General features: G+C 36.4%; 3 protein-coding genes across 6 annotated transcripts in view; 2 read left to right on the forward strand and 1 right to left on the reverse strand.

The window, feature by feature from the left end:
• Positions 1-18,813, reverse strand: part of LOC6576950 (protein outspread) — a 92,939-nt gene that overhangs the window by 19,832 nt on the left and 54,294 nt on the right. Inside the window, exon 1 of one of the 4 annotated variants that reach the window (XM_032729151.2) lies at positions 3,377-3,556. The exons of the other annotated variants lie outside the window; for them this stretch is intronic. The gene's annotated coding sequence lies outside the window, so the exon portion shown is untranslated. Of the gene's footprint in view, positions 1-3,376; positions 3,557-18,813 lie in introns of those variants that run through there. 4 annotated transcript variants of the gene reach the window in all.
• Positions 141-1,355, forward strand: LOC6576952 (alcohol dehydrogenase 2). Its single transcript, XM_002002893.4, has 3 exons — positions 141-290; positions 346-750; positions 809-1,355. Exons 1-3 carry the CDS (start codon positions 198-200, stop codon positions 1,073-1,075), a joined length of 765 nt encoding a protein of 254 aa, XP_002002929.1. The 5' UTR covers positions 141-197; the 3' UTR covers positions 1,076-1,355.
• Positions 3,984-5,096, forward strand: LOC6576953 (alcohol dehydrogenase 1). Its single transcript, XM_002002894.4, has 3 exons — positions 3,984-4,139; positions 4,195-4,599; positions 4,660-5,096. Exons 1-3 carry the CDS (start codon positions 4,047-4,049, stop codon positions 4,924-4,926), a joined length of 765 nt encoding a protein of 254 aa, XP_002002930.1. The 5' UTR covers positions 3,984-4,046; the 3' UTR covers positions 4,927-5,096.

Consider the following 18,813-nt stretch of genomic DNA (forward strand, 5'->3'; position numbering starts at 1 on the left):
GCTGGCGTCTAAGTCGACGCCAACGTCAGCTTCGCGGTCAGCGTTATTGATAAGCCAACTGAGAGATTTGCTTGCAATACGACCGGCAGCATGGCACTGCAGTGCAGTTATAAATACTGGGCACTGGGCTTGCTGGACGTATTCGCAATTCACTTTTCGCTTGAACAGGTGAACAGCTAGAGAGCAGCTCCATAGAAATGGCAATCGCTAACAAGAACATCATATTCGTCGCTGGACTCGGTGGCATTGGATTCGACACCAGTCGCGAGATTGTCAAGAGGGGACCAAAGGTAAGTGGGTGTCTATGAAAGAAATCCTTCGATACAAACTGGTTGCCTTCCTTAGAACCTGGTAATCCTTGATCGCATTGAGAACCCAGCGGCTATTGCCGAGCTGAAGGCACTCAACCCCAAGGTGACCGTCACGTTCTATCCCTATGATGTAACCGTCTCGGTAGCAGAGACCACAAAGCTATTGAAGACGATCTTCGACAAGCTGAAGACAGTCGATCTGCTCATCAATGGAGCAGGCATCCTGGACGACCACCAGATCGAGCGTACCATTGCGGTGAACTTCACAGGCACAGTGAACACCATCACGGCCATCATGTCCTTCTGGGACAAGCGTAAGGGCGGCCCAGGCGGTGTCATTGCGAACGTCTGCTCGGTGACTGGCTTCAATGCCATCTACCAGGTGCCTGTGTACTCCGCATCCAAGGCAGCTGCTCTCAGCTTCACCAATTCTTTAGCCGTAAGTGAAAAACCATTTAATAAGACGGGTGCTGTGACTAAAGTAATTTCCTCTATAGAGACTGGCGCCCATTACCGGTGTAACTGCCTACTCCATCAACCCTGGCATCACGAAGACAACTCTGGTCCACAAGTTCAACTCGTGGCTGGATGTGGAGCCTCGTGTGGCCGAGCTGCTGCTGGAGCATCCCACTCAGACAACTCTGCAGTGCGCCCAGAACTTTGTCAAGGCTATTGAAGCCAACCAGAATGGCGCCATCTGGAAAGTGGACTTGGGTACCCTGGAAGCCATTGAATGGACCAAGCACTGGGATTCGCATATCTAAGCTGTTCAAGACGACTACGGCTAATTGAAATTCGATTCACCAGACTCAACAAAATTTAAAAATAATCGTCACATAAGGCTGAAAACAAAAATTATTCAAATCATTCTAATGCAATAAATACACAAGCATATTTTATAAAATTGGGAAAACAAATATCTCAATTGGGCAACAGGAATAGGCGTGTGGTAACTGAGAAGTTGTTAACAATATTTTTTTTCTTTAAGAACCGACTGCATTTTTAGCAATATCCAGTTTAAAGAATAAAATAAAATCAAACTAAGACTAGCCTTATCCATTTTTGAAAAATATTTATATCATATGATATTATACCTGTACAGTGTAGTCTAAATTTACAAATTTACAAGATCAATTTGTTCTATTTTTATATATATTTATGCACTTGGGATCACAATAGCTGTCCCTTATATATCCATTTACTTTTAAATCATAGGTTTAAATTAGATTTAGGTGTACAAAAGTGTCTAGTTTTTTAATTCGTGCGATCAATTTACGTACGTCAAATGATAGAAATGTTCAGTAAACGAACAAATAGTTGCTATAGTATAACCTAGTTTGCGATGCCGCCTAGTGCTATGGATTTACCCGTATATGAATAGCTTATTCTATACAAACTGAAAACTAGTTTCCAAAATAGACTTACGGGCAATCGATTATATGCATGTGCGAGTATATCTAAATAACTAAGCTCTATGTGCATAGCAGCAGCAGCTTGAGGGTAAGCTAGATAAAAGTTGTGTGGCCATTATTGAGGGAAGGAATCAATTTATAATTTAAATATTTATTAATTTTATGAATATCTCAATTGTAGCCCTTATTTGTTGTCTCCTAGTTATAGTCATTCACATCTCATACAGACTTGACAGACGGACAGTCTGTCGGGCTTTTCATTCGTTCGACAAGCTTGAAGCTAAAGAAGTTTAAGTATATACACGTAGAGATCCCAATCTAACTAACAAGCTGGTCAAATTTTCTCAATATGTTCACTTTGATTGCAGCAAATCGGGAAATACTAGTTGAGGCCCGATATGTAAAACTGTATATACATATTTGGTACGGGAGTTACTGTTAAAGTCTATAAATCAAAGACTCAATAAAACTTATACAAATTTTTATAAAATTATGTTTTATGGCATATTTAGACAACCTCCATTAGCCGAATAAGGGGGCGTGGCATAGATAAATTCATATCATGTTAAGTTTTGAGGGTATGGGCATAAAGTTTATTGAGTTGCTGTGAAGCTTTTTTATTGACACAGAAACAAAATTATGTACTCCCCTTTAGGGGCGTGGCATTTAAAAAATGCCATCGATTTTCCACTATTTGGGAGAAAATCGCAGAATTTTTAGTTGACTATTTCCAATTCAAAAAAAAAAATTTTAATATTATAAATATTATGTGAGGGCGTGGAAAATGGTGAATGATGAATGAATGAAAGGAATGATCGCAGACCCCATAAAGTATATATTTTCTTTTCTTTGTCGCATACAGATTTTGGATACCACGCCCCTTTCGCCCCCAATTTAAAAAAACGTATTTCAAGTACAAGAGACTTAAGCTTTGGAATGTACATACATTTTAACTCTATGAACATGCTCTGAAAGTTTCATTAAGATGGTAAGTCTACAAAAGAAATTATTATAGTGTGTATAAAAAAAGTGCAGAATGATTCGAATATCAACTTGGAGGGTTCAGGGTATCCTCTAGTCGAGCAGTGTCGACTGGAGCCTTCTTACTTGTTTTCAAATAGTGTAAGCCCAAGCATCACGGACGAACGAAACAAAAGGAGCTAAGCTTACATACCGAAAAGTTCGGTACATAAATGCTTGTACAATAAAGAAGCAACGAACGAAAGAAAATATACAGCATCATTCAAGTTTTGTTTTCGTTTTAGCTATCCGCTAGTGTTGCTAGCTTAGACTATTTCAAGCTAGATTTGGCATATTACTATTGAATACAGAAACATATTTTTATTTAGAAATAAAAATAGTAACCAAATTTTATTCATATAAACTTAATTTTATAAACTTAGCCATTAAAGGATTTTAATATATAGCCAATTCTAGCCTGATTTTTGCTCTGCAACGGCGCTCAACGCGCGATAAAAGTACCGTACAATTTTTTTTTCACTTTACTCGCTTTTCGTTTCGTTTCGTTTCGTTGCATGGGTTTTTGTTTTACATTGTTCAAAGCGTAAGAAGTAAAGTAAAACAGAATACTTGGTGACTTTGCGTACCGTTCGTTTCGTTTTACAGCAATGCTTGCGATGCTCAAACACTTACGAATATCAGTATAGACGACCGCAAGCGCGTATACCCATGCAGGCCTCTAATACATATGTATATACAGCAGAGCGCGTGCTGTACGTACGCGTGGATGCATGTGTATGTATGTATGTGTGCATGAAAGAAGTGCAGATGGATTAGCTTGGAGGGATCAGGGTATCTCCTAGTCGAGCAGTCTCGACTGGGGCCTTCTTACTTATTTGCATTCGTTTGTGTCTTTCGAATGTGTATTTTGCAGTCGATAAAGCCCGCGATGTTTGTTTTATTATAAATAAATTGCTTCACTGGCGTATCTGCCTAGAATTTAATTTAACATTTGTAGACAAAATCGCTACGCGACACCAGCGAACAGACGAAGACAACATAAAACAAACAAATAGTCATCCTGAGTCGAAGTAAAACATATGGAATACGTGAAACTGGCATGAGTTGCGTAGAATTTCGGAAAAAAACCAAACAGAAGCGAATCAAAACAGAACGCCGAAAATTCTACTCGAAATGGCGGCAAAGTAAACGTCGGCGCCGACTGCGCGGCCTTCGTTATTGATAAGCCATGTGCTGCGTGGGCAGCGTGGCCGTGTGGCTATAAATACTGGGCACATGGCTTACCAGCCTCATACGGCAATCAGTTTTCATCTGAGCAGGTCACAAAAAAAAGTCTAAGAAAATGGCCATCGCTAACAAGAATATCATCTTCGTCGCTGGACTCGGTGGCATTGGATTCGACACCAGTCGCGAGATTGTCAAGAAGGGACCAAAGGTAAGTGAGTGTCTATGAAAGAAATCCTTCGATACAAACTGGTTGCCTTCCTTAGAACCTGGTAATCCTTGATCGCATTGAGAACCCAGCGGCTATTGCCGAGCTGAAGGCACTCAACCCCAAGGTGACCGTCACGTTCTATCTCTATGATGTCACCGTCTCGGTAGCCGAGAGCACAAAGCTTCTGCAGAAAATCTTTGACCAGCTTAAGACAGTCGATCTGCTCATCAATGGAGCTGGCATCCTGGATGACCACCAGATCGAGCGTACCATTGCGGTGAACTTCACAGGCACAGTGAACACCATCACGGCCATCATGTCCTTCTGGGACAAGCGTAAGGGCGGCCCAGGCGGTGTCATTGCGAACGTCTGCTCGGTGACTGGCTTCAATGCCATCTACCAGGTGCCTGTGTACTCCGCATCCAAGGCAGCTGCTCTCAGCTTCACCAATTCTCTTGCCGTAAGTCCTAAACCAATTGATTAAAAGTGAACATAGATGTGATTTGATCCCTATATACAGAAACTGGCGCCCATTACCGGCGTGACTGCCTACTCCATCAACCCTGGCATCACAAAGACACCTCTGCTCCACAAATTCAACTCGTGGCTGGATGTGGAGCCTCGTGTAGGCGAGTTGCTGCTGGAGCATCCCACGCAGACAAGTTTGGAGTGCGCCCAGAACTTTGTCAAGGCTATTGAAGCCAACCAGAATGGCGCCATCTGGAAAGTGGACTTGGGTACCCTGGAAGCCATTGAATGGACCAAGCACTGGGACTCGCATATCTAAATTATTGAACTCGCGAGAACCGGGAACCTATGGATTCACGTAATCAATTATATTAAACCAATTCCCAGATAAGTCTGAAGATAAATCATTCTAATGTAATATATATATATATGTTTTTTGAGTTATATTTAATTATAAATAAATCGAATAAAATCTACTAAAATTTCAAAGTGACTATTTTAATGGGTGGAGTGAGTGGAATCTACTCTAAGGTTGTATAAAGTTCCACGCTGAAAAACGAAGGGACACTAAAATCTAAACACTTGGGATAACATATGGCAATTTCTATAAATATAATAGAATACCTAAAAATACCTATGGAAATTTCTTTTTCTTCAATTTGAAAAAAAAATATATATATATGAAATGTTCTTATTTTTAAAAATATGTACAAAATTTAAATAGAATAGAAATTTATTCACTTTTTATGTTTTAATTTAAAGTCTTATATTACTTGCGTCAAATGATAATTTATAGTAATTAATTTAAATTGAATTGAATAATAATCAATGGTATACATGGCTCAAGAGTACTTGAAAACAGGTTTGTAAGCGATTATATTATATGAGTAGTTAATGGCACAGTGCATCGACTTAACGTGTTAACTGGGTGAAAGTTTTCTGACTATTATTAAGAAAACATACTTCAATGAAATGATATTCCACGACCTTAAATAATTTGAAGAATTCTTAAAGCAATGTGATCAGTTGTTATAGTGGTTACAATTTAGTAATAAATAAAATGAATCAAGCTACAATTTAAAGTCGCCTATTAAATATTTCGAAATTCGATTTCAATTTATATCCAGAATTATTCATAACTTATTTTACATCAAGAAAATTGAAGCATGTGTGTAAAATTATGAATAGATTTCCCATTAGTAATTAATTATCACGCAGGAAAGTATGCAATAAATTTCTGCTCAGTTTTGCCTACTCCCCTCAGTTTCCCCTCTAAGATTTTCACCATGAGAATATCGTTAAGCATTATCTCATGGTGAATTCATATTCTGTCATTGAGTGTATTTCATTCAGGACATTACAAATTTGTATTCCGTGTGATCTCTTTTTAACTATAAATCCAAAGATTTATAAAATATATAGATTTATACTGATTGATTTGATTATTGTTTTTTTGTCTCCCTTAAGAAATAGTCCATTTGAAAAAAAAAAATGGTTAAATTAAAAAAGTTTTCTTATTAAGTTTTGTTGTATTATCTATTATTATTAATTTTTTTAATTATAGACATACATGTATGTATATATAAATGTATAACTGTCTAAAAAAAAAAAAAATTTATAAGTCAGTATTATTTAAATTATATTTATAATATACCTATATTATTCTTAGAAGGCCATAATATTCATATTTCGAATAACAAAATTTTAATTTGTATTGGGGAAGAAATTTAAATTAATTTAATAAATTATTTATAATGTAATAATATTAATAATATTAAAATATTAATGTAATAAATATTAAAATTTATGGTACGCCTAAAAGTATGCACTCAATGACTGACAGAAAATGTATATAATATATATAAGTATACATATGTATATATATATATGCATGTATGCATGTATATAAATATATAAAAAAAATAAATATGTATTTGGACTATTCATTATTATTTTTAGTTTATGTACAACATATAGCATTATATTATTTTCCTTTTCAAATGACACTTTGAGAGCTCTTTTTATGCGAAGCCTTATTTCTCTCCAGCAGTCAGCATGTGTCATTTCACCAATGTGTTAGCAACATGGTATTTATTTATTTTTGTTTTCATGCGAGTCGTTCTTAATGCAGTTCAATAAACTTTGGCACTTTTCCAGCATTTCGCTGGGTCGAGCCGTTAATGTAATAAAATATGCCGCAGTAGAGAGTTTTTTACTGCTGCCCCAGAATTGCTTCGTATTTAGTCAGTCCAACTGTGTGCATTGTCGCCTCTTACACTGCACAGTAATGTAATCAAATAATCAATATTCGAATCTCTCTTTCCATTATTTACATTCCTAGCAGTAGCATCGGTCAGTTAGTGTAGAAGAACCGCGAAGGGAATAACATTTAAATCTTGATTGGCTATTTTATTTGATACTAATAATCTCATATAAAAGATATCTGATTATTGAATCACCCTACACTCAAAAACCCACCATTTTTATAGACTTTTTAAGCTGCAAATTCTTTCGAAGAAAACGCAAACTGAAAAGAAATTCCATTCGGGTAATATTTACTGCATCGGAAGTGCATATTTATATTGATATTGCTGAAGTGAAGCCTTATCTCGATGACATAACAACGACTTACTGGCGTCTGGACCATTTCGAATTCATAATACCTGTAATCTGTTGCGTTTAGCTTTCAGCTTTTGTGCTCTGTGTGCATGCGTCAGGTTATTAAGTACAAAAACTTGGGGGCCAAGCACGTATTGCAATTAAAAAACAATTTTGATAAATCTGCATCTAAAGCGAATGGGCGTGCATAAAGATGGGTAAATTAATGAATATTATTGAAAATGTAGTGCTAAATGAGTATATATATTATATGCGTATCTAATATATATTTATATTCTGTATCAGCATAAGTGAGAGATCAATAAAGTCTTTTTAAAAGCTGAAATATCTCTAGGTTAATGCTTTATTATTAATAATTTTATTTTTAGTAATAAGTAATTATAGGTAATAAAAGCGGCATTTGTATGTGGGTTTGTAAGAGCAGTCTTGGATAGAATTTGCATTCGTGAAATTCTTTATTGATAATTCATATCTTTTACTTATAATTAAAATCCAAGGCAAGATAAAGAAGCACAGAAAGTCTTTCAAGATAATTAGCGATATCAGCTCTATATATTGCATTTAAAAGCGCTACCAAATATTTGCTTTGATTTAGGGTATCTGTTAGTCTGGCACTTCCGTCTGCAGCACTTTCATTGTCTTTATCTACACTTATCTTATTGATAATTTATTTGCCTTTACTTGCTTCTGCATTGACGCCACTGAAATTAATGGAATTTCTAGATATCAGCTTGCTTATTGATAAACAGAAGCAATTGTATATAAATGAATATATGCATATATATATATATATATATATTCAATGAACGAATTTAGTTGATTTACAAATTCCACAGATAGTGTTATTAATCTTTTAGGCTGGGCACGTGTTCAGAAATTTGCTTCCTAACAGATTGAAGCTTTGATGAGCCGCCTTTTTAAATGCAGAGCTTAGAGAGGCCCAGTGCTGGCCATTGGCCACCTAGCTAGACCGCTATTCGCCAACCAGTGCTCAGCTTTGTGTGTGCTCAGTGATCTTCAACCGGTTCAGAAACAGGCAGGAAGTAACTCGCCGTCCATGCACCCTGAACAACATGTGTCGTTCATCTGCAATCGATCTGGCCAGTGAGTCTAAGACTGACTGACTGACTCATTAATGAGCTGCTTGGGCTCTGCTCTTCAGCATGCTATGCGGCATGCGTACAGCTAAGGGAATTCTCTAGTTGCAGTTCTTGCTTTCTAAGCTCGCATTAAACGCGCTTTCCTTACTAACATCCAAGTTAGTTTAAAGAGTAGTAAATATGAGGATAGTTTCAAAGTAATCATAGACTGTCTAAGAGAGTGATATAATGTATATATGTAAATATATAAATTGAGCTAAATGGAACTCAAGCCGCCAATTCGCCGATTAATAGAAAATATATAAAAATTTGCTTATAAATAAATTTAAAAAATATATATATTAGGTCAAAATCCTTTTATTAGTCAACTGAATGATAGAATTAGCTATGATTGGATTGATGAGGTAAATGTAGACATAGCTTACGCTATTTTATAGATATGTATGTTTTTTTGTGACTGAAATTACTTCTGTGATGAGTGAAAAGTAGGGTATGTCTTAGTGCGGCCAAGCCTGCAGTGCTAACCATTGAAGCTCAACAGTAATCAAAAGTTGCGTGTGCCGTTGCTGGCTGTATTACATATATATAAATATTCCGTAAATGGATTGCAGCGATCGGCATGCCTAAGTACCAAGGTGCTAGAAGGTAGCTATTCCATGTGTAAATGTGTACACAAAGCTATCCATGTCATAGATCGATTGTAAATACATACATATAGACGGCCATAAAAGGGGACCACGGAATGCGGCCCAAAAATAAAGTTATCGATGCGCTAGATACGTACGCGTAACGCTTTGTGCCTCATCTACTCATGCCACATGCCTCATGCCTCATGGCTCATGGCTCATGGTTCGTGTCTCGTGCCTCGTGAGTAATACTTGAAAATGGCGTATACCGCAAAATGCATCTATCGTTTGCTGGCTTCTGCTCAAGAAAAACTCATTCAGTCATTAAGTGCCGTTATTTGCTGATTACACAACAATAGCAACAACAGCCAACTGCCACTGCCACTGCAACTGCAACAGCAACAGCAACAGCAACAGCTACTGAGCGCCCAAAGCTAAGAGAGACCCAATTCAAGCGCATCTGTAGAAGCAGCAGAAGCAGAACGACAGCCACACACAATAGCAAACAGCAACAGCAACAGCAACAACAACATAACTTAACATTTAGAACATCTTTGTTGCGAACAACAATCATATACACACACATACACAGAGTTGCAACAGCAGCAACAAAATTAGCAACAACAATTTTCTCGCTAGCAGCTCAGTCGGAAGAGTCAGAAGAAGTCGAGCTGTCGAGCTGTCTGAGGAGGAGGCGCCCAAAATGTTGAAGCTGAATGATGGAGCTGATGGGCGAGGCAGGTGGCTCTCTCTCTCTCTCTCTCTCTTTGCCGTCTATGCGTTACCATGGTTGTCTATCGCAACCAGGCAAAGGATGTGTCAGAATAACTTCCTGAAACTGCAACACGATGTCGCTCGAGTCTTTCACCATGCAACAGCTGACACGCAAACACATTAAATAACTATAAATATACCAGATAGATATTAGATATTAGTCATGCAATATAAAATATTATAAATTGATAAATATTCTATTTACATTTATTTATTTTAACAAAAAGAGGAAATAATTATGAATTAATATTTTATTATATAAAATTAAATAATTAATTGAAATATATATTTTATTACATATATTATTATATATTACTTAACACATTATCATTTATTGTTGAAATTGGGCGATAAAATTAAATTAATAATAATACATACAATATATATTTATATAATACTTATACAAATTATTTATATCTTATACAAAATATATTATATAATATGTAAATAATTTGTTTAAACATTTATATTAATAAGTTTTAATTTAAATATTATATATAAAAATTCACAAAAAAAAAATTAAATATTATAAAACATAAAACTATACAATTCAAATAAATATTTTGTAAAAAAGTTGGTTGCATCAATATTGATTAAATTGTTTAGTATATTTTCAACGCATTAAAAAATATTTTTAATTATTTAAATATTAAACGAATACTAAGCTTGCCTATAACTTAACTACATACTTGTAGTTCTATAAGTCTAAAAGGCATCAAAAACATAAACAGAAATTCACAAATTAATACAGGCTATGGAGCCAAGTAATCCTCTTCAGTTTATCAAAGGTATCAGAGCAAATATATTGAAAATTGAAGTTCCAAAATATTCCAAAACTTTTAGATATACTAAGAAAGAGTAAGCCAACGACGATGTTCACTAGGAAAGGAGGCCTTTAAGGTCGTTCGTTCATCTACTACAGCAGTTTTTTCTCTTCAATTCGCATTTTCAGCTGAAATCTAGTCAGGCATTGCGCCATAGAGTTCGTTGCTTGAAGCTACCATTTATAAGGCCCGCTCACACCTGTATCTGTGTGTGTGTGTGCCTGTGTGAATGTTTGAGTGCATGTTGTGCTGTTGTGGAATTTCAACAAGTTTTGGGCAGCGGAAAATGTTAAAATATGATTTTACCCAAAGCAGGTTGTCTACGAATCCACAGAGCCGAAAATATGGGTACTCAAATGTTGCGGTATTCGATAGGTTAATAAACCTGCAGGTGAAGACATTTTATGGCTTGTCTATACATTGCTTAAAACAATTTCCGATAGTAGTTGTTTGTTTATATTGTGAAAGAGTAAAAATAGTTAACGTCTTACCAAGAGTATACATATATTAAAATAAATATTAGTTTGCAAACTGAATTATTATTGTAATGATCATTTTTGAGTGCCTCATTCGAGTGCCTATAGTAGTTGTAACTAGAGACCTAATAGTTGTTAATAAACTAGTCATACTCTATAATCGTTTAATATTATTTCACATTTTTTTATGACATAACATAAGAACCGATATGCATAAATTACTTAAAAAAATTTCTAAAAAAAAAAAAAAAAAACATTTTCAATGGGTTCAGGGTATAAAAAAATAAGAATTTTAATTTGAATAATCATTATAAAATAATTAATTAAAATCAAGGTTTCATCTATTTAATGATATTTGTTTGGTACAGTTTTTACTAGAATTTACTAAAATTAAAAAAACACCATGGCAATAAATATAGATTACTCTTTTCTTCCATTCCACTCCTTCACCTATCACTTAAAAAATACTCATAGAAGGAGAATAGTTAGGTATAAAATGCTCCCATTCAAACATCAGTGCCTCAGAATAGATCGCTGTGGCTTACTCATCTGAGTCCACCAAAAATGTATGTTCTCAAACATAATACAATAAATTACATAACATTTAGGCATATAGCTTATTCCCTACATAGATTATTCCCTATATAGCAAACATAACTATAATCGAATTATTAAAATGCATTTCGTGACTTTAAGCTGTTGCCATAGCAACTTCTAGATGTACAATCTCCAACCGTGTTTCGAAAAAAAATCTCTTTACACAACTGAATTGACAATTAAAAGATTGCAAAGATAATTAAATTTAATTATATCAAGTATCAAAGTTCTTTCTAGGGTATGCTCTACTCGTGCAGCCTGTGCCACAGCAATTTCTGATGCAATCACAAAAATGAACGTAACGAAGGTCATTCGATATGTTGCTCGTGCGATCGTTGTTTTCAAGCTGTATTACCAGACAGCTAGTCGCTTGAACCGTCGATGTTTAGGCTAATTATGAGCTCCCCTTGCCACCCCGTCCGTTGCCACCTGTTCGCAGCTAAACCAACTGATCGAATTGAGTAGAAATATTGAAAAAAAATACAAACACACACACACACGCAGGCACATCGATACAAAATGGCATTTGAGAGCACACTAATTGCCTCAATTAGTACCAGGTGTACAAAGCCTCGAACTCGAACCGAGTTGTGCAATGTGTCAGTCAAATCAGAAGTCGATTTCTATTGGATCGACTGACTATTGTTCTGAAAGTTCACGATATTTGCGGTCACACCTCCGTAGGTGCTGTCAATTAGACTATGGACCGCTGTGACCTTGGCTCTTAGCTCAGCATATTTACTTACTTAATTGCGGCCATTGGGTGTATGGGATATGGGATATGGCATATGGCATATGCGAGTGCAGATGCATCTTGAGCGGTTCTGGTCTCTCTCCTTCTCTCTCACTCGAGTTACTCACCTGAAAATAAAGGTAAAATGAAAACAGCCATTAATAACTTATATTGCTGCAAGATGTGGGCCCAAAAGCCAAACAGAACAGAGCAGAACAGAACACTTCCTCATTGCCCAGAGCCGCCTAATCTTACAAGCCATTAAAAACAAGCACAGTATCCCGAGCCCGAGCCCGAGCCCGAGACCTCGAGCCGCCTTTCCAATGCCCTGGCCGGCTACAGCTCGCTGGCATAATGAATTGTCAATCATTATGTAATCTTCGAGTAAAAAATGATGCAGCAGGTTTTTCTTTTCTTATTTTTGTGTTTATTTTCAATTTTTGTTGTTGTTTTATTTGCTTTTTGTTTTATTTTTGTTTTGGAGCCCGTTCTCTTTGGCAGCTGTAGTGCGTGGGCAGCACAAAATTTAGAAAGAAACACAGATATACATCCGAGCCGCGAAGCATACGTTTTTAGATCTTTTGCCGTGGCATGCGGCGCTATGCCAGTTCTCGAGGAAATGTTAGACCATCATTTATAAGACAGACAGCCAGAGCAACATCAGCGTCAGCTGCAGTCTCAGCTTTTTAACTGTGAGACGGGCTTTTTCAATTCTCGGCAGCATATCGATAAAACATAGCGCCAGCGCCTCTTTAACAGACAACCAAAATGATGAATGCCGCAATTAGGCATCATAAATTGAACTTGTCTTAACGAAAACAAACACTGAATAGGAAAACAAAGTGATGGACATTTCTGAATCGAATCGGAAAAGAGCTTAAAAAAAAGTTTAAAATAATATGAACTGTCTAGATTCTTTATATATGTATAATTTATATAATACTCCTTATATTATTACTGTTATTAAAATATTATCATTATTTAAATAGAGCATTATGAAGTCATTGTGTCATGTAGGGCTAGCCATAAATAGTACTCGGATGCTGATAAGATGCTGCTGATATGCAGAGATAGTACAGCACGTAGTAGTTCAGTTTTATATAGGTTGCATGAAAAATAGGCTGCTTTCATAGAAAAATATGTATCATTTCAGGGATTATATATACATATATAATAGTTCTATGAAATGTATAATAATAGTTCTATGAAATGTATACTAAACAATTAAACTCTTTTTTTTTTAAAAGTGATGACAAGAGTGTCAAAAAACTGTAAATTATACAGAGTTATGGGATTTGCTTTAGATATGAGCTATCTTTAATTTCGAGCGAGAGAGAAATAATGTGAGTAGTACTTATATGTGTGTGTGGCAAACGTGCAAAAGAGAGACAAAGAGAGAGAGAAGGAGAGTGAGAGAGAGAGAGAGAGAGAGTGAGGGAGGGCAAGAGAGAGGAGTGAGAGAGAGAAGGAAAGAGAGACAGGAGAGTTCCCCCCCTATTCAATTCAAGTTCTACATCTATCGACCTATAGTATAAAGTTCAAGACAAAAAGACAAAAATAATTAATAACGTCAGTCTATATAATCTTTTCGCTATGTGAAGTTACATAAAAAAAAACATGTCATTAGCTTGGGCAAACGCTAAGTGTTTCAATGTCTTGTTATAGTAATTATATGTACGACACACAATTGCGCTGTCAATCAGCAGAAAATATGAATTATGTCATCGGCAGAACGCTGTAGATTTGTAAAGCGATTTCGCAAATTGATATTGCCCCCCTACAGACGCCTCCCCTCTCGCTGTCAGCTGAAGTGCATTTGTCAAAACAGCTTCCGCTCGACTATTAACTTGTCAGTGGGCATTTCGGCGTTTGTGCAGCTATTGCAACAGCCCAACACACCACGAGCGGTCCAAATGACCAATAGCTCAATGGAGTACGCCTCAACGAGTGCGCCATGTGCTAAATACCATGTCCAAATACGTATACCAAAGTAGCCGGATGTCATTAGCATTTGGTAATAAAGTGCGAAAAAAAAAACAGGCTTAACAAATGAAAGAGAGATAGAATAAAAATTAAATAACTTAACAATAAATAAAAACATAATAGAGAAATAAATATAAAATAATTTGGCCTAATGAATAATGAAAAATATTTTTGTTCATTTAAGTTGATATTTGCCCATAAGCTGTTATACCTAACATGCATTATCGAATAAAATAAAATATAAAAAAATAAAAAATATTTTAATTATGATTTATATATAATTATATGTTAATAATAATATAATTTATATATAACTATAACCTCGTATAAATTATAATTAATATTTGTATTAGTAAATGCGAATCTTTTGCAGTCTCATTATTTTTATTTCAAAACGTTACAAAAATTATATTTAAGAATACTAATATTTAGTGCTTTAAAATAATATTTAAGAAATAAAAAAAAGTAAAATAAAACATATAAATAAATTTAAAAAAATATATATATATTTTTTTAATATTACATATAATTATAATATTTAGTAGTAGTAGTATTTTATTAAACAAATAATTTATCAATATATAAATATTTTAAATAATTTATAAGTCACCAAAAATTTTTTAATTTTCTTTCAGTCAACTCATTGCAGAGCATTTGCGACTTCAGACGACGGCTGAAATATCGGCATATATATATACTTACATATATATACACTATCCACGTTCAGATTATAATAGATATGATTTGTAATAATTATAAACAACAATTTGCAATAGCAAAAGTCAAGTCAATTATAATCAATTCAAGCTTGTACCACTGGCAATTAGTATTAAGATACCCTGTATTTAGAGAACTTTGCCAGCAAGTTCTGTTGTCAATGCGCACAATACAGTTGGTCACGTCTTTGAAATCTCCGTTCTTGTGCAACGTTAATCGCTCGCTCTGCCTCTCTTTGTCTCCCTCTCATGCTCAGTGTGACAGTTCGTCAATGTGACAACAGTTAGTTTCTCAGTTAATCTAAGCCGCTTCCCCACGCACCCCGGCCGGAGCCGCCTTGCCCCGTTGACCAGCAACAATGACGGCGTGGAAACCAAATACGTGGCTCCAAGTCAACGTCATCCACGTTCAACGTGGAATTTTTCGTCAGCCTTCCGTTTATGTAATGGAAAACACAAGAGGAAAAACTGGCAGCCCCATGCGAACTGGACGCGTTGTTGTCATCTTGAAATATGACTATAAACAATACGACGTCGCTGCATGCTTGCGTCAGACTCTGGATAGAGTTGTGCTCTATGTGACTGACAGCCGGGAGACTCGACGAGACTCGACTTGATGCAACTCACCTCTCCTCACCACAGCTCAATGGCCAATGCCAAGCGACTGCTCTTTCCTGACTGTGTTTTTTCTGTGTTGCCACAGAAAAACATCAGTGAATACCGTTAAACAGCAAAGCAATTAATTAACACATATCCAAGTCCACCCACGAGCTGCACCCATTTGGCGCATAATAAGCCAAGTTGAGTTTGAATGAATTTGCATGCAAATTCCAGTTAATATTTATGAATGAAAAACTAAGAGAACTATAGAGAAGTCGTCATCCATTTTAGCATAGGTGTATTCACATTGTTTCCTAGCCAAGGTCGGTCGTTCAGGTTCGTGTTCCATTCCACTCGTTGCAGCCGCCATTGCAGTTTATTGCAGAGAGTTCAGCCAAGATGTCTTCGAATGTTATTCTAATTGCAATTTATTAGCAACCACATACTCAGACCAACTGAGGTCGAGAGAGTGAGAGAATACCGACAACATACTATAGATAGACGGACAGACAGACAGATAGACAGAGAGAGAGACAGACAGTCAATCAGTCAAGCACTCTGCGTCATGCTGTCAAAGCTTCTATATGCAAATTAGTTGTATGTGCTTAACCCACTTGCGGCTTTTGAATTGCAAACTGCAAAAAGAAATCATGTTTGAAAATATACATATATATACATGGATATGATGTAGTGTTTGCATACATTACGAGCACTGCTTCCTAAGATAAGAAATAAACTTCAATAGCTTATATAGAAATTAAGCATGAAAACTATTTGAAAATATAGTTTAGTTCAGCTGAATAAATGGATAAAATCAGGGTTTTCTTTTAAAATATAAAATGTTAAATAAATGAATTAAATTAAATGTGCAGATTCTAATATTGGATTATAGTAAAATACGTAAAAATAAAAGTAAAATTATAAATGATTTTTTAAAATAATAATCATGTAGATTTTAATGTTGATTATAGCAAGATAGGATAAATTAAAAAAATACTTTGCTTTTATAATAATAATAATAATAATAATAATAATAATAATAATATATATTAAACAGAAATAATAATAAAATCACAAACAAATATTTTTAATATAAAAAAAAATAATAATAATTTTTACCAAGCGAATATATCCGTTCAGCATTTTATTAATATGTAGCGTCTATGTTTTTTTCTCAAATATATGCTACCTATAACTAACAGCTATTTATATTAGAGATCTTGCGGTTTTCATCATAGAAAAAATATGCATGGGTTAAAGTGGAGAGCTCGACTAGCATATACCCGAACTGCTTGTTGTTTCATCGCATGGAAGCAGTATAGTGAGAATGGAATACCCGACCAGAGTGAGAAAGGGCTGCACGACTAGCATATACCTGAACTGCTGCTTGGCATAATCTAGACAACTTCTGTATCCAAAGTAGAGACCAATTTGAGCACCTTTTCTATATTAATATTTTTCCACCTAAATCCAGATATCAATTTCCACTTAAAATAAATATATTGAACAAATAAAGTTGCATTCGACTTCATTAACAATTCATTAATTGCATTTCCTATGTTCCGCCCACATGCAACAACATTTCATTTCATTTAATTTCATTTCGTTCCGTTCTGTTCCAGTTGGCACGCCCACGTGCAGTCGTCTGTCTGAACTCTGGCCAAACGTGAAATTCCATATTATTTCGTTGCCCCACTACCCGCTACCCGTTGACCGTTGCCCGCTTCTGTTTTTGCCGTCACGCTGCAACTGCTATTAGCGTCTAACGAATTTGTTTACGTTATTTGGAGATGCGAAGCGTGTTTTAGTTGTAATATGAATTTATAAGTTCAACATAGGTAGGGATCCGTCACCCTCCTCTCCCTCCTTCTTCTTTCTCGGCCTCTCTCTATCTTTCTTTTCTCTCTGGGGTATAATTAGTTTTTCCAATCACTTAACAGGAAATTAAGACAACTCACTGTGGGCGTATCGTTAAATAGCCGAAATGGCCCCTATCGCACAATCGTTAAGCTTTTTATAGTGAGTTCTGCCATCAAGAAGACCATAAACTGTGGGCAGCAATCACGAGGAGGACAACAGCAATCACGACAACAACAACAACAACAACAACAACGGCATCATAATACGCAACATTTTGTGCAATTTTCGTAACGCAAACCATTTCCTTAATAAAGGTAAGACATTCCCCGCCAGAGACAGCGGCTAGGCAAGATGCTGCACTAATGCGTGCATAATTTTTAATAAATATTTCCAGATCTTGAAATGGCTGCAGGTCAGCCCAGACTCGGACTGGGCCGGTGCCGGCAGCATGGAGCACAAACGCTTCCTGGTTTAATTATAAGATATTCGCGCACCGTTGCCTGGCTGCTCTCTCTCTCTCTCTCTCTCTCTCTCGCTGTCTCACTCTCTGGGCTGGCAGCATGTCAATCAACAACATTTCTGGACAGTGGCCAAGATGATTGTGATTATCATCTGCTGCATTACAGGAATCGGCCACCGCACGCGGCTGCTGCCAAGCCGCTTTTGCCTAGCAAACACTTCCGTTTCGCCGGTTAGTTTTCAGTGCAGGCCATTGAACTCCTGCAGGGGAGCTGGCTCCAGGCATTGCTTTGCTTTTGGTTATCCTTCACAGCAGGCAGTTGGCTACGAGTCTAGCCTCAGCCACCCGAAGTTGTCTCCACATTGGCTTATCGGCTGCTGCTCAGTCAACGCTTATGTTGCCCACGTGTTGTGTCTCCATTTGTCCGTCCGTCCCCCAGTCCGTCTGCCTTTCCGTTCTGGCCTGCTCGGCAGGTTTTCACAAATGAAAATTGTGCACTTTGTATGCAGAAAACTTGGCGCGCCGATAAAAATCTACATAATTCTGAGCTGTACGTTTTATAGCCGTTTCCTAGCGCGTTAATAAATGCAGCAGACGCGACAGAGGAAAGCAGAGACACGGTACGACTGAATATGTACCTGTGTAGCTATGTATTTGTAACCTGTTGCGGCTGCGGCTACGGCTGCGGCTGCTGCACTGAGAGCCATAAAGGGCCATGCCCACAAGGTTCCATTGCACTCGAAAGTGTAATCATTATCAAGTTAAATGATAAATTATCTGCACCAAATTGCTGCATTTATGTTGTCAAAGGAAATTATGAGGAATTATGCATGCGAAA

The sequence above is a fragment of the Drosophila mojavensis genome, unplaced genomic scaffold (assembly GCF_018153725.1).
Source record: "Drosophila mojavensis isolate 15081-1352.22 unplaced genomic scaffold, ASM1815372v1 contig_36, whole genome shotgun sequence".
In the NCBI taxonomy this organism is placed as follows: domain Eukaryota; kingdom Metazoa; phylum Arthropoda; class Insecta; order Diptera; family Drosophilidae; genus Drosophila; species Drosophila mojavensis.